The sequence below is a fragment of the Phlebotomus papatasi genome, chromosome 1 (genome assembly GCF_024763615.1).
Source record: "Phlebotomus papatasi isolate M1 chromosome 1, Ppap_2.1, whole genome shotgun sequence".
In the NCBI taxonomy this organism is placed as follows: domain Eukaryota; kingdom Metazoa; phylum Arthropoda; class Insecta; order Diptera; family Psychodidae; genus Phlebotomus; species Phlebotomus papatasi.
The window spans coordinates 57,105,246-57,121,349 of NC_077222.1; the positions used below are offsets into that span (position 1 = coordinate 57,105,246).

The 16,104-nt window shown below is 31.7% G+C and overlaps 1 protein-coding gene and 1 long non-coding RNA gene across 4 annotated transcripts in view; both read right to left on the reverse strand.

Annotated features, from left to right (window-relative positions):
• Positions 1–1,109: 1,109 nt before the first annotated feature.
• Positions 1,110–7,032, reverse strand: LOC129808828 (uncharacterized). The gene is made up of 2 exons (XR_008752468.1): positions 6,540–7,032; positions 1,110–1,823 (listed from the first exon to the last, which is right to left on the reverse strand). It is a non-coding gene; the product is annotated as an uncharacterized LOC129808828 (long non-coding RNA).
• A 197-nt stretch (positions 7,033–7,229) lies between these two features.
• The window catches only part of LOC129807895 (A disintegrin and metalloproteinase with thrombospondin motifs 20), a 135,483-nt gene continuing 126,608 nt past the window's right edge, over positions 7,230–16,104 (reverse strand). For all 3 annotated transcript variants that reach the window (XM_055857513.1, XM_055857496.1, XM_055857504.1), the window contains 3 exons: positions 14,251–14,412; positions 13,418–14,182; positions 7,230–10,190 (listed from right to left, as the gene is read on the reverse strand). In XM_055857513.1, the coding sequence (XP_055713488.1) occupies positions 13,460–14,182; positions 14,251–14,412 (885 nt within the window). In that variant the 3' untranslated portion in view covers positions 7,230–10,190; positions 13,418–13,459. The remainder of the gene's footprint in view (positions 10,191–13,417; positions 14,183–14,250; positions 14,413–16,104) is intronic.

Below are 16,104 nucleotides of genomic sequence, written 5' to 3' on the forward strand. Positions count from 1 at the left end.
GAAAATTGCAGGGCCTCGCGATTGGGGCTTCGGAGTTGAAGCCATTTTTTATTTCACTCCTCCATCTCGCTTACTCTTATAGAAAAGTGCTAAATTTTTAAACGTTAGGGCTTGTAGTTTAAAAACTATGGTTCTTATCAAAATATGGTTTTGACTTATCAAAAGTGGATCTAATAAGCCATCATTATGCAAAATATAATAAAAGTCTGAGGTCTTGTTTAGGCTGTGGTACTCGTTCCGAAAAAAATGCGTATCAACACACAGCATATTTGAGTGTATACTTCAATATTACGCAATTGAATCAACCATTGCGTTCAATTTGAGTTATATTGTGTTCATTAATTGTTCTTAATGATAATGATTTAAAGAATTAATACTTATAAGATTAATTTGAGCACATTTCGTCACAATTTTTACATTTTTGCCATTTACTTTTGTATGAAACCCAGTAAATAATCAGAAGTGGAATTATTTTGGAATGTCCATGGAATTTTCTTAGGAATGTTCTTCTATTATATTAATTTGAAAAACAAATTTTTTTCGTGAAATATCATTTCCAATAGAAATTTAACATTAATTCTTCTTTTTAATTAGAAGATAAAGTATAATACGAATTATTTTGTGCTTGAGATATTGCATGAATCTTGAAATATTTAAGAATACATCTCCTTTTTTTGTTTTTTTTTTTGAGCAATTAATGTAAAGTTCCCTTTATGTTTGGGAGGATTGTCTAAAAGGCAATGAAGGAAATTTTAAGAAAGGTATTTTTTTCTAAAAATCAACAAATTTTGAAATAAAAATTGTTTTCAAAATTCTTTCAGTTAATTTGGAGTTATACTCACCTGTTAACAATATGGTTTTATGATTCTTAATAAATTTATTATGCGTTGTGCTGACTAACGCTAAGTTGAGTTTTTTAAAGAAGTCTCAAAAATTCAAATGCCAACGACAAAATTTTGATTTGATTTTGTGTAAATTGAATCAATATTGCAAAACCTAAAACTTTGACCAATAAAAAATATCTAAATATATTTCCATTTAAGCAGAAATGGAAAATTAAGTCTGATTTCAAAGTCTGAAAAATATTAAAAAAGAAAAAAAGCATTTAATGTTTTTATATATTTATATTTTAATAAAATACATTTTTTCTTTAAAACAAAAGTGGATCACATTTTTCAATTTCTTCACATTATGTCTTTTTTCTTAAAGTGAATCAATTTCTATTTATCCAGAAATCAAAAATTCAGTGCGTTTTTAACAATTTTGACAAATATAAAAAAACAATTTAGAAAAAGCATTTTAGTTGTCTTATATTTTTATGTTTTCATATACTATAATTATTTTATAATTTCTTATAAAATAAAGAAACACATTTAAATTTCTTTTCATTGTATCTTTTTTTCCTTAAAGTGGATCAATTTTTATTAATGGGGAAATGGAAAACTTAAACTACTTTTAACTGGTTTTGAAAATAATAAAAAAATATATATAAAGCATTTTGGTGTTCTTATATTTTTATTATACATTTTAGTCATTTCTTAATAAAATATTGTTAGCACTAGCTTCTCCCCAACGGTTAAACTCCCCGTTGGTATTTGAATTTGACATCATAGATGTCTCTCGGAGCGGCGCCGATTTCTTCTAAGAGTGTTCCTAGTGTTAGCCTGTGAGTTACCCCTACGGATCGTCGTAGTGTATAGATCGTTAGGAGGAACGCTGAGGGTTCTGGAGAAATCTCTGGCGGCCAAGGCGCTCATCCACGCGATTGCATTGAGGGCTCCGCCCTTACAGATTCCCTGACGGTTCTAACAATATGTCTTTTTCTGCAAAAAAAAGGAACATATATACATATATAGACATGTATTTACATTAATTTGTACTATAGTCAAGTGTACTAAGCTAATCCGGGCGCTTCGCTATTTGGATCGTTTATGCCTAAAATAATATTTTTATTTTTATTTCCGTAATATACTCACTACAGTAACATGATAATATAACAATTCAACTTTGAAAAAAAGCAAAATTATTATTTATTTCCATTAAATAAGTGAGTGTAATCGACTCATTTAAACTTGTGCCAGCTGGGTTCTGCACTAAAAATTTTTTAGCAGTGATATTTTCGCTAATGAAAGCTGGTTGATTGAAAACAATTATTGTTCTTTTCCTTGTGAAAAAAAGTATTTAAAATCCAAAGGTTTAATTAAAAGTGAATTACCCAAAAGGCGACCCAGTTAGTGCATGCTGATTTTTTTCAGTAAGGTAAAGTACCCTTACTCGACCGGGTTCCTCTATTCGACCGGTGGGTCAATTTTTGAATATTTGATGGTGAATTTCATCAATTTCTATGAATTTGTCACTGATTCGTATTATTTAAAGAATAATTGATCTATTAATGTTAGATCATACACAAAATATTATAGCAAATATAATTAAATTGAATAAATAAATCTACCGGTCGAATAGAGGAACCGGTCGAATAAAGGGTACTTTACCTTATTTATCATTATTTTATAAATTTTCGTTAATATTTTTGATATTTATTTATATTATGTTTCTGAATGAAACAGTGCATAATTCTATGGATTTAGAAGAAGTAAAAAAGAATTTTATCAGTCCAAAAACTAGCGTTTAAGTAGCACTCTACGGAAAACGATCCAGTTACCCACCTTACTATACATAAAAAAATTTACATATTTTTAAAATGCACTAGACTGTGCAACTTGCTTCGTTCTGAAATTACATCATTTATTTGAAGGCTTTGGACATATTCCACGTGAACATTTCGTCCAAACATATGTGACCAAAAAATCACCATTCAAAGATATAAGTTTAACTATTATAGAGGGTTTTTCAAACGATTTGATTCAATATGGATTTTTTGGAAATGTCTTGAAATAAGTAATGAATCGGTTAAATATCCATAAATGACATATCTTTCTCGTATTTACATTATTTGTATATTCGTATGCTTGTAACTAATGCCAAAGTATTATAAAAATTATCATTTCTTTATCAATTTTTGTTTTTGAAATGCTTTTGTGATTTTTGAATCAATTTAATATTTAATCTCTAGTAGACAGGTAAGTACCAAAATACCATGTAGAACAATATCTAATTCACGGAAAGCTCTATCTCGTGAGTTCAAGTATACGCAAAGCTGGGAGGATTTACCATTTCTCTTTTTTTAAATTCTTTTATACGTAATAAGGTCAATAAAATACATAAAGCAAGTATAAAAATTATTAATCAGAATGGGCCACCGGTGTTCGATTTTTCTTTACTATAGACAACAAACTATTTATTTATTTATAAAGATACATTCGAGATCCCCTTACATAGAGATAGACTACGTAGTTTTTAGCGTTCACCGCCGTCTTAGCGTTGGTGACCAACCTCCAGAGGAAAACGGTGGACAAGCTCTTTCTCAGGTTGTATATGCCAAATAACTCATTAATCTTTAAGAAAGGGTTTACGCAAGCCTCGAAGTAAAAAAAAACCATATTTTTTCTCTTATTTTTTTTTCAAAATATTAAAAAGGAAGTATATTAAATTTAAACTCTTACTGTGTTATCACACTTGCACATTAAAATTTTAATATGATTCACATTAATTGTCGCTGGTGAGAGTCCAAATCTGTACTTTGTGTGTTTGAATCATTTTATATTCAAAATTTGATCTATTTGTTGATAAAAAGGTAGACTTGGCCCGCAAAATTTGATATAAATTGATTTATAGCATTAATGTGAAAGATTAATGCGATTTTCTCTTTAATTTTTTAATGTGAAAAATATTTATGCTTTAGGTAAATTTAAACTTACTTTAGCAGGCCAAGTCCACTTCTTTATCAATAAATAGAAACGCCCTAAATATCAAGTGACTCAAAGACTCAAATAACATATTTGGACGCTCACAAGCGACAATTAATGTGAATCACATTAAAATTTTAATGTGCAAGTGTGATAATGCCGTTAGGCATGAAAAAGGACATTAATTGAACATACTTAATAAAATGAAATTTATTAATAAAAAAGAGATGGCAAAGCGTCCCAGCTTTGCAGAATGCTCGAACTCACGAGATAGAGTTCACTGTGAATTAGCTTTTTGCATAATCTTTTGGAATCACTGATCTACTAGAGATTAAATTGATTCATAAATCACAAGAGCATTTGAAAATCAAAAAATCGGTTCTTAATCCATTCTTACCGATGAAGATAGATGTAACCGGGTTCTAATTTGCAATACTTTTCTAAAAAATCAAAATTTAAGCAAAAAGAAAAATGAGCCTTCCAAAGTGGTTGGCCTTTGACCTTCAATAATTCCAAATGGCGAATTTTCCGGTCATAGGTATGTTTGGGGGAAATATTCGCCTGGACCAGCTCTAAAACATATACAAACATCTTTGAAAAAGCTTGGGCCAATTTTGAGAAAAACCGGAAAAGCATTATTTTTAGGGAATTTTAATTATTAGGGATGTAAAATTATTCAAAAATCGGTACTTAACCGGTAAAGACCGATGCAGCCGGGTTCGAAATTGCAATACCTTTCCAAAAAATCCAAATTTAACCAAATCTGTTCAAAAATGAGCCTTCCAAAGTGTTGACCTTTGAGAGCTCTGCCTTATATTCCTTTTCACAAATTTTTCTGGTGCATATAAAATTATTGTCGAATTAAATTTGTCTATAAGTCACCACAAAACCATTTTCATGAAAATTGTTCAAGAAGGTTTCAAAATATCATTAACCTCTTAATTAGTTAATTGACCAAATCGGGTGAAAATTAGGCTTTTGACCTTAAATAATTCAAGATGGCGAATTTTCCGGTGATAGGTGTCTAAGAACGAAATGTTCAGCTAGACTAGGGTAAATGTCCTAATTCAAAATCATTTGCAGACGCTTTAACTTTGACAGAAGATTCAACACATTAAGTTCATATTTTTTCTGAAGAAAATTACATAAATTTGCTCCTTGACTCTTCTAGAACGTTACTGTTAGTGAAAATTCTTTAGATATAATTTGAAAACTTCTTAAATACAAGAAAAATACACGAGTGTAAAATGCTTCTATTGGAAATATATTAATCCAAATGGAGACAAGGGAAAGTTTCTAATTGGAGACAAATGAGACGCTCAGTGCAAAAGTGGACCGTTTTAATACGGAAATGCATACAAAGGAGACCACTCTTGCTCTGAGCGTCTCAAATAGTGTAAGTGGAACCGCAATGAAAGGCTTCCAAAACCTTGTTGAGTTGCTCTTGAGTCCACGATTTGTTCTTATTCCCGGTTTTTTCTCCTTTCCCATCAACAACAATAGGAAAATCTCTCCGAAAAAATCATATTTCCAGGGCTTCCTATTGAAGCATTTGCAGACACTTTAGAAAAACCCTTTTTGTTCACGAAATAGGTAATTATTTGATTTGAAAACTTCACGTACCGTTAACAATAAAGATTAGCATTTAATTTAACTAAAATTAGCCAGAAATGTGACATTAAATGTTAAACAAGACCAATAAACAACATTTACCTAATTGTGTTTTTCATTGGTCGATCGATGAAAAATTCCATGGTGAAAAGGTACTCTTTTCATTTTTTTGAGAAATTAATAAATTAAAATTTGTGAATATGAATGGATTTTTGCTTTATTTGGAGCAAAATTAACTAAATAATAAATCTCTGGTATAGAAAATACATAAATATAATAAAAATAATGCTATATTTATCGTGAAAACAATGATGTTTCCATTTGGGGTAGCGAAAAATTTCCATTTGGAACAGGTTTTGAATTAACTTAATTTACCCTACCTGCAAAACATATCCAAAATTGAAAGAAATCGTAAGGGCCAATTTAAAAAATCCTATGAAAAAATTTCACTGCCCGCCCATACCGACAAGAATTTTTAAAAGCTCTATTTTCCAAAGATTTATTTCGAAGGAATTGAAACTCTGGGAATTTATTCGTTTTACGTTATACAATTATTCAAACAGATTTTATTTTTTAATTCAAAGGCCCACGTAACTCATTAAAAGGTTAAATTAATTGAGTATTCAATTGCGATTAAATTGCGATTATTTTACATATATATTTAAATTAAAGTTAAATAAAAAATTAGTGAAAATTTGATTTTTTGGTTAAAAATACCTGTACTGTTATTAACGTCAATTTGGAATTTATATGATTTTTTTTCGAGTTTTAAGTGTTAAAATAATAAGAAAAAGAAAATTATGTTTTCTTCACGAGAGAGAAAATGTTTTTTTTTAGTAAATTTTCAATAATTTTTTACAACATTGGAAAAATGTCCTATGGATGTGTCTTATGACTCTGCGGACAAAAAATTTATTGGGATTTCGTGGAATTCTCCCGCCTATGAAGTGATTCTGCGAAATATCGCTATTTCTCTATTATTTATAGATTTCTCACAATTTCCTTAGGTTCACTAGGTTCTATGAACACTGATTAATAGAAATTTGGATAATTTGGTTCACCATATAGTTGTATTTCACAGAATTTGAGGATTTTAACACTATTTTGCACTACATTACTTACCCGTGGAATGACACCTTTCGGGAGTCTCAACTGTCGCTCCGCACACTATGCATCGCATTTTTCATCACACTGATTAAGATTTTACCAAATTTACACTTTATTTTGGGATTATAAAACAAATTTTCGCTTAAAAATTCCGCGACGGCTTGCTTTCATGCACACACATACACACACTCATGAAAGGACCGCGAAGCATTTCGACTTTCCGAAGCAAGTCGGCGCTGCTACCGCCACAAATCAGAATTTCGGAAGAGCTTCATTTAGCTCCATATAAAATGAACAGAACACCGAGGCCCTGGAAAATTGTTGTTAAGCACACTCCACCGAACTCACTGAATTTTCACTCTGATACTATGTGAACATGATGAGTGTTTCGCGGAAAGTGAATATAGGAAAACAGAGAAATAGAGAAAAATCCAATTTACTGCACCATCATAAAAACACATCCAACCACGAGAAAACCAACGAAACGACTGTCACAATTCGCAATTCATGCGAGTTCGCCAACTTCGTTGTTCGAATGTTAAATTTCGAAATTAACGGAACCAAAAGAGCTTTCGGATTTGGCGGGAAAATGGTATAACACTTATTATAACAGTAGTTTTAAACTGATATAACGGGTCTAACGTCCAATAGAACCTCAAATTGGTATCATTTTTATTTAGATAAAACTAATAAAACAAAAAAAAATTATTATCAATTAGATTTTATTATTTTCTCAAATACTAAGAATATTACATTCAGCTACACTACATATTCTAAATTCTGAAGAGTTGTAGTTCGTTTCTTTCTGAATTTATGTATTTTTCACAGGCAAAAAAATACAGAAAGATCTCTCAACTCTCTTGTTTTCTACCAAAAATTTCGCACCTCAAACATCAATACGCACAATATTATGAAGACAATTCAATGTCATGGGGAGAGAGACAAAATTCCAGGCATATTTCAGGTTGGACATTCTGGATGGACTATATTAATCTATTGTAACTTAAAAAATATATATATGGTATCATTTTACAACATGTATTTCAGAATGAGGGTGTAATAGTGAATTAAGAAATGAATAGAACTCACTTCTAGCAATTGCACATTCTATTGAAAAAACAATAATCTTCTTCGATGAATGTTTGTGCAAAATTTTACTGACTTAAAGCTTCGCTAAAAAGCTACAATTTCTTTTTGCTTATAAACCTATTTTGGATAAATACATTAATACAAATATAATCAATTTTACAAAAAAGCACTATCTCACACAATTGTTTTATTTATTTCCTATCGACTGAAAATTTATTTACGCCACGGTCCCCACAGAAAAATCAGGCACTTTTACTCAAAGATGATCCTTGTTTTACCAACAATTTGGAACAAAATATAATTTTAAAAAAAAGGAGATCTTTTAAAGGTTAAAAACTTTAGAAAGTTTCAACATGATTCATTTTTCTCAAATTAATTTAAGAAATCAGAAATGCTTTGATTTGTAATTTTTTACTATGTACAGAAGAGGTCACTTCAAAAAGTGAGGTTGTGTAGGGTTTAACCTAAAAACACGAGAATTAGTACGATGATAACCACGATAGATAATTAATTTGAACATGTGGCAAAAATAGTATTTAAAAAGATTTTTTCCCTAGCTATTTTAATTACCTCTTTGTCCTTTCGAAGCATTTTATTCCAAGATGTTTAATTTTGAGGTTAAATTTTAAAATTTGATTTATCTTTCAAATTGTAAAATTTGTAATCTAAGCAAAGTATTCTTTAATAAGGATTTCTTTTATTGTACCAATTGCCATACAGTAGACTCTCTCTCTCAATCGGCTCTTTTCAATCGGGCGAAAAATTTTGTTGACAATTTTCACGTTTAATTATGAAGCTAATTTGCTCAAATTCGTTGTAAGTTCTTCCTATTTTATTGTGATTCTTTATAATTGAGCGCTTTTTGTGGAATTTACAAAGGCTTTGACATCCAAATCTATCGATAATCCGGATGACATTTTGCCCCAAATGCCCAATTGAGAGAGAGTCTACTGTATAAGAAGTAGAAGGAATTTGTTTCTTATTTGGTCAAGAAGATATTTTCAAATTTGAGGTTATATTGCATCTAACCTCAAATGAATTAAGAAATATTTTTGTGCAGAAAAACTTTAACCATCATTACTTTAATCAATTTATTTATCAATTTCAAGAACCACAACTTGTTACCATCAAAACCCTTCTTTGGAAAATTAAAAATAAGAAATAAAAATAGGTTATGTTTTTCTGATTAGTTAAATTTCTTCAAAAATTATATAAATTACATTTTTGTTTATATATTAAATGTTCAATTAATTGAAAATTTTACTAGCAGAAAAAATTAAATGCTCCTCTAAAACATTTATTTATTTTAGGTTAAGTACGACACAACCTCACTTTTCAAAAAAAAAAACCTCTTTGTCAAATGAAATGAGACCAAAAAGAATTTTCTTGATTGCATCTGATAAGAAAATGTTGAATATATTTTATTCAAGTTTTTCCTAATATATAACCTCACATTTAATTATAACCTATAATGGTCAACTTGGTAAATTAAGGCAGTTATTGGAAAAAATAGTTACAGATTTTACTGTGGGCTTCTTTTATAAATTCCACTTCTTCTCAATACAATTACTATTACATTAGAAATTAATCTACTATAGACGAATTGTGAATGACTTATTAAAATACGGCAGTTATAGAAAATATCATTGATATAAAATTTAATAGTTTACCGTACACATTTCAAATATAATTGTGTAAGGGGCGCCAATGGGGAAAATGGGAGAGAACGCTATTGTTGAATAATAAAAATATTGGTCTCAAAATGTGTTTAATGTATGTTTGAAATTACCTTTCAAACCGGTAGGTTGCTTCAGTGGAACTTGAGTATTTCAATTTGAGTAAAAAAAGTCTTTGACCTCTTACAATAAGAATCAAAAACGTAGATATTCTTCAAAATAGTACCTCAAATTGCAAAAAAAATGTGCATATATGAGTTATATTTGTCGCTTATGGAATAGCAACACTTCAAAAAAAAAAATCAAGACAATTCAATAGACATCGTAATTACTAAAAAAAAATCATATGGCGGAAGTATTTGAAATATTTCAACTACAAAACCTGTAGTTGCAATTTACTGCAATCTAAACTCATCTTCATTCCTTAAATTAGGTGTTTTGTACTTTTTCCAATTATCCAATTTCATCAACTTTTTTTTCTGTCGTTTTCTTGCTGTTCAATTTCTTTTTCTTTCTAATACAGTTTATTTATTTAAAATTTCGTCTCTTGTGTGAAAAAAGACATATCACAAATATTTCAATAACGCGTTTTAATATAAAGCTTATTATTTATCCTTTTCTTTTTCTTTTTACTAATAAAATGACGAATTTACAACAAAGCTGCACCCACACAGTAGATGTGAGAAAGATGCCCAGCGCGACTGTTGTTGAACTTTCTTTTCATTGCACCCCAGTCACACCATCTCCCTCAGCATCCGTGGATTCCATCCAATATCCGGGTTATGGCAAATAATTGTGTGAGTAGGATTTACCCATCATTGAATCTACCACTCCGAAAAAAGGAGCGGCCAACAGATCAATGAAAAAAGCACTCCTTCCACAAAGACTACGGAAGAAGTTTCTGAAATTCACGAAACAGCATTATGAAAACCTATCCGTCACTGAGAAAAAAACGGGGGTGTGATTAACTTTTTTTACTCATAATTTTAACACATTTTAGGTGTAAAAATATATTAACATTTTTAAATGTTAATTTTACACCTTTTACAGGAAAATCAACATGAAAGAAGGGTAACTTTAACCCATAATACACCTAAAAAGGGTAATGTTTACACCGTTTTAGGATCAATACTGCAGGGTAAAATTAACATTTCCGGAATGTTATTTTAACTTTCTCGGTTTTCTCTCAGTGGTGGTAAACATTTAGCGGTTTACTAGAAATTTAATCACAGTTAGAATGAAAACATTTGCATATAAAAAAAATATTGTCTTTTAGAGATTCATAATCGGTTAAACACCAGGTTAGGCTTGCCTAGGATTCCAAGACCTTTCAAATGATTCCCTAATTGTCTAAATTGGCAGAAAAATATGCTCTATAGAGCTATTTGAAACTTTTATCTTGAAAAACTTTTATTAAAAATCAATCAAAAGTATTTTCTTTTGTGACATATCCCAGCGAACACCAAATGCTAACCAATTTCAATTCAACTGAACAGTGTCATTTCCACTATTTGGTTAGCCCTTTTAGTTCGATAACTGCTGATCGGTCAGCATATTTTTACTGATCGATTAAAAAATTATGCTGAAAACTACACTTTTTTCAGCTAACTACCCTCGCTGGGATACGTCTAGGCCTAGACAATAGTGTTCAAAAAATATTAAAAAGTAAAATTGCATCCACTTGTAAAAATAAAAGGATCAAAATTTCAAACTTTGAATGCACATTTATTATAATAGAACATGTTAATTTGATCTATCCTTTGCAAAAGGATCAAATTTTAATAAATTTGATCCTTTGTGTGTTGCTGTGTTGCTGTGTTACTGTGTTGCTAACATAAGCATAGCAACACAGTAACATTGAGTACTACATTCCCTGAAAAGGTGAGCTTCCACTTTTGCGCTAATTTTTTTAGAAAAATATTCAAATTTTTACAACATTTTCAAAAAAGTAAAAATACCAGTTAAACTCAAAATTTTGAGTTCAACTTTTCAGGGACAGTACACTCCACAATACTTATAAACAGTTAAAAAATCAAAATTTTTCGATTTCCCGTTTTTGTAAATAAATTTCTGTTTTTGATTTTCAAATAAAAATGCCTTTTATTGACAAATTTACAACTTTAATTAAATCTAGAATTAAAAAAAAAAATATATTTTTTTTAATTTTTCAAAAAAAAACAAAAATTTTCAAAAAAAATTGAGAAACTTAAAGAAAACAAAAAAAAACATAATTAGTACATTTATTAAATATGATTTAAAGGATTTAAAGCTTTATTTTTGTCAATAAAATGCATTTTTATTTGAAAATAAAAAAAATAATTTTTTCAAAAGCGGGAAATCGAACATTTTTGATTTTTTACCTGTTTATAAGTATTGTGGAGTACTGTATTCCCTGAAAAATTGAACTCAAAATTTTGAGTTTAATTGGTAGTTTTTCTTTTTTGAAAATGTTGTAAAAATTTAAATATTTTTTTTTAAATAAGCGCAAAAGTGGAATCTCGCCTTTTCAGAGAATGTAGTACTCAATGTTACTGATCAACAGTAAAAAAAATGAAAATTTTTGAGAATGGGGTTTTTGAGAAAAAATAATTTTTAAATTTTTTCAAAAAAAATTCAAAAAACCGTTACAAAAAAGCTTGAGCAGATAATGCGAAAACTAGGATATCGTTTTAAAGAATATAAAATTATCTTCAAAATAAAAAAAGAATAAGAAGAAATCTCAACCCGTTCGCGAGATAAAGCATTTTGAAATATTTGCCAAAAATCTCAATTGACGATTGAAGCGCGAGACGCCATCTTTGACGCCATGAGTCTCCGGCCAGGATTTTTTTTGGGCGAAAAAAAAATAGGGGCATATTATTTTATCGTGTATTTTAACATATGTAAAATTCAGAAACATCTGAGACCATGAAGGGTACCCCTATGGTCGTCTTGAAATGGATTGACCTATAAGATTCTGAAAGAGTCGAAATTATAAGGATAGTGTGTGGAACGGTGGCAGCCAAAATCTCGAAAGCCAAAATCCCGAAAGCCAAAATCCCGAAAAGGCCAAAATCCCGAAAGCCAAAATCCCGAAAGTCAAAATCCCGAATGTCCAAAATCCTGATAGGGATGAAATTATATGGAGGAAAATGTTTAGAATAATTTTCCAAGACACAGAAGATTTTCCTTTGCCTCCAGCAAGCGCGGGTACAATCGTGGGAGTAGCTATGACACTTTTAATAATTCAGGATTTAGGCTTTCGGGATTTTGGCCCGTTCGGGATTTTGGCTTTGGGGATTTTGGCGTTCGGGATTTTGGCGTTCGGGATTTTGGCTTTCGGGATTTTGACCGGGACCCGTGTGGAATAATTTTCCAAACGACAGAAAATTTTTCTATGCCTCCAGCAAACACGGGTGTATCATTTTGTTGCACCCGCGAAAGGTGCATTGGCCCTTTTGGGATTTTGGCTTTTCAGGGTTTTGGTCTATTCGGGATTTTGGTCTTTTCATGATTTTTGCTTTTCGGGATTTCGGCATTTTTGGGATTTTGGCTTTCAGAATGTTGGCTTTTCGGGATTTGGGCTATCCAGAATTTTGAGACATTCGAGATTTTCATCCATTTGCGATTTTGATTTTTCGGGATTCCGACCCATTTAGGATTTTCGCCTTTTTGGGATTTTGTCGTTGGAGATTTTGGCTTTCGGGATTTTGACCGGGATCCAATTAAGAATTGCTAGCAGCACATTTTGGCCTTAATTCAGATTTCTTCTTTAAAAAAACCGATTCTCAAGGTATAGCAAAAAAGGGGTGACAAAGCATTTCAACCATTCCAACTAGCAAGCATTTTTTAATGCTAATTTTACACCTTTTTAAGGGTAAAATTAACATGAAATAAGGGTAACTTTAACCCATAATACACCTAAAAAGGGTAATATTTACACCGATTTTGGATCAATACTGCAGGGTAAAATTAACATTTCCGGAATGTTATTTTAACTTTTTCGGATGTCTCTCAGTCAGTGTAGGAAACATTTAGTCATTACGAAACTTGAGATCGTACATAAAGCATGGGCACTTTCTCCTACATAGATGCTATTACCTAAAAGTATACCTTTGTAAAAAAAAGAAATAGAAAGACATTACTTACCTTACAATGATAAAAAAAATCAAGGTGCACTGAAGATGACTTCTACAGAACATCGAGGGTCAATGTGTGATTTCTGGACGAGAAGCAGTTGCCACAGTAGCCCCCACATCGGGCTATTACCTTAAAATATGGCGGTTCGAGATTCTGGTGGAAAATTATGGCCGAGCTCTGCCCTTTTGTTTCCCACTGCATCGTCGGTCGTATCCTGAAGCCCGTACCTTCGAGATTCACGGAGAATACTCCCTTCGGACATCGTCTCGTGATGCTAAAGCAGTCCCCAGCTGATGCGAAGGGCTGCGTGTGCCCTTGTGTGTGGGCGAATGCAAAGTCATCATTGATGACTTGTAATGTATGCAAATTGAGGCGCACCTTGCTGTACCACGTTGTTCCAGATGGAATTGTTTCATCATGGAACATATGGTGCGGGCTATCTGGACATTGTGACCGATCCTTAGATCTCTTATCATAGTACATTGAGTAGTTTTCCGTTGAGCCAGCTTTTAACGTCAAATACTCCTTGGGTGTATTTGTGTTCATCCGATGACAGTAGATGCTTACTTGTCGTCCACGCACATTCAGCACATATTCCCCATCCCTTCTGGTATTCATGTGATACTGAATAGTACGACAGGAGCAATTTGGTGGTGCCTGACAGCGTTGCTTAATCGGTGGTGGGCGATTGCCATGGGGACAACTGCTTGATCTCACATTTCGCAATGTATCCATGCAAATAGCCCTCCTTTTCATGTACCCACCGCAACTGCACTAAAAATTCAGAGAAAAACATTGAGGAGTGTCTGTTGGGAATTCCCTCGATAAATTTTTAGACTTACATTCTTCGGCTTGAGAATCTTCCATGTACAGTGACTTTTTCCCTCACAGGGTTTGGCATTCGATGGCTTTGGTATTCCACTACATTCAGTCTGAGAAATTACTCTGCCATTCGTGCACGTTACATTTCTCAGGGCAAATCCAGTTCCACAGCCCGCATTGCACTATAATGTAATTTTACAATTTTCTATGTAACTAAAGGAAGTCTCAACTTTACAAAAAATGTCATTAGGCTTCTTCAAAAGTTCCCCACCCAAAAATAATTTTTAGTCACGCCCCCTTCAAAAAAATAATCATCAAATAAATTTTTACTTTTGGAATTTTGGTATTATTACTTTGATGCCGCCCAAGAAATCCAACATTTTCAATTCCAGGGAAGGTATAAAACATAAAACTCTTGAACCACTTAAAAACAAACCACGCCGCCTTACAATAATTTGTAAACTGGATGAAAGTTTTATAATTTTTTTTAATTGTTATTTGGAAAATTAACGTATAGGGTAAGTGTGCCAAATTTCGACATAGTTGCATGCAAGCGCCAAAGTCTCAAGTTTGAAATGTAATATCTTCAATAGAAATTGATTTTTTTTTATTCCTTCTACTTAAGGAGTGTTGCTTAGAACCCTGTGGACAGTTTATCGTTTTTATTCACTCTAAAATCATTCTTAATACATTTTAAAATGAATAAAAATGTAGAAATAGCTTTGGTGCCCTATTTCGGCCACCTTCATTCTCATAGTTCCTTGCCCTTCAGGAATTCTTCCAATGCCTTTCTCACGTCATCTCGTTTGTCGAAGCTACATTTTTTGTTACTCTTTTGCATTGTATAATCTCTAGAGTATGTAAAAATTAAAAATTCATGAAAATTCGAGGAACAAAAAAGGTGGCCGAAATTGCAAGCTGGCCGGAATTTGGCACACTTACCCTAAGGCAATACTAATTTATCTAATTTTTCTTCTCTACATATTTCACTGATCCTTCATCTGAAACTTTTAAAAATTGTATACAATGTGCGTTTTTCATTACATATTTTTAGATGAGATTCTTTACAATCTCAGCTTTTTTAGTCATAGATGAAATGCGACCTCGTCAGATCGGGCCCAAATTTTGGATATACACGTTTTGACTTTTGACACTCATATGCGCCAAAAATCGATTTTCGTGGACGAACATCCCGTCCGTCCGTCGTATAACCACTTCTGGAGAGAGAACGGAAAGAGATATCGACAAGTGGTTTTCAGCAAAGGTTAAATGTCGATGGGCGGCTAGAAGTTGATGATGTCAGACCCCCCCTTCCGCAATTTTGGAACACTCCCAAATTTTGTTTTCTCAATAATTCAGCCCTTATGGCATGGATCGATCTTAAATTCTAGTATGTTATAGCTGGGACCAAGACCTTTCGATCTATACCAAACATAACCCACTCCGATCCCCCTGATCGTAGGTATGGTGGGTCAAAAATTAAATTTTCAAATGGCGATATCTCCCGTTCTACTTATCGGAATTCGAAAAATTTCGGTGTTTTGGAAAGCTCTCGTTGAGTACTACAAGCCCTGTGACACAATGATTTCATCCGATTTAATCGAAGGTCCGATTAATCGAAAAATCGATTATCTACAAAAAATATTTTACATTTGGACATCCTTATAGTTTGTAATCATCGACAAGAATAGGATTTTTATCAGTTATGTATAATTAAAAAACATTGTTTTTCACAGAACATTCATATGCTGCTTTGGGTACTCAGAGTCCCAAAAGGAACGAAAGAGTTAATGAATGGATTTTGTGCCACTAGCATTAATTTTATAAAATTTTACTATGTTAAAAAAAATCAAGAAAAAAGGCTTGCATTTGGG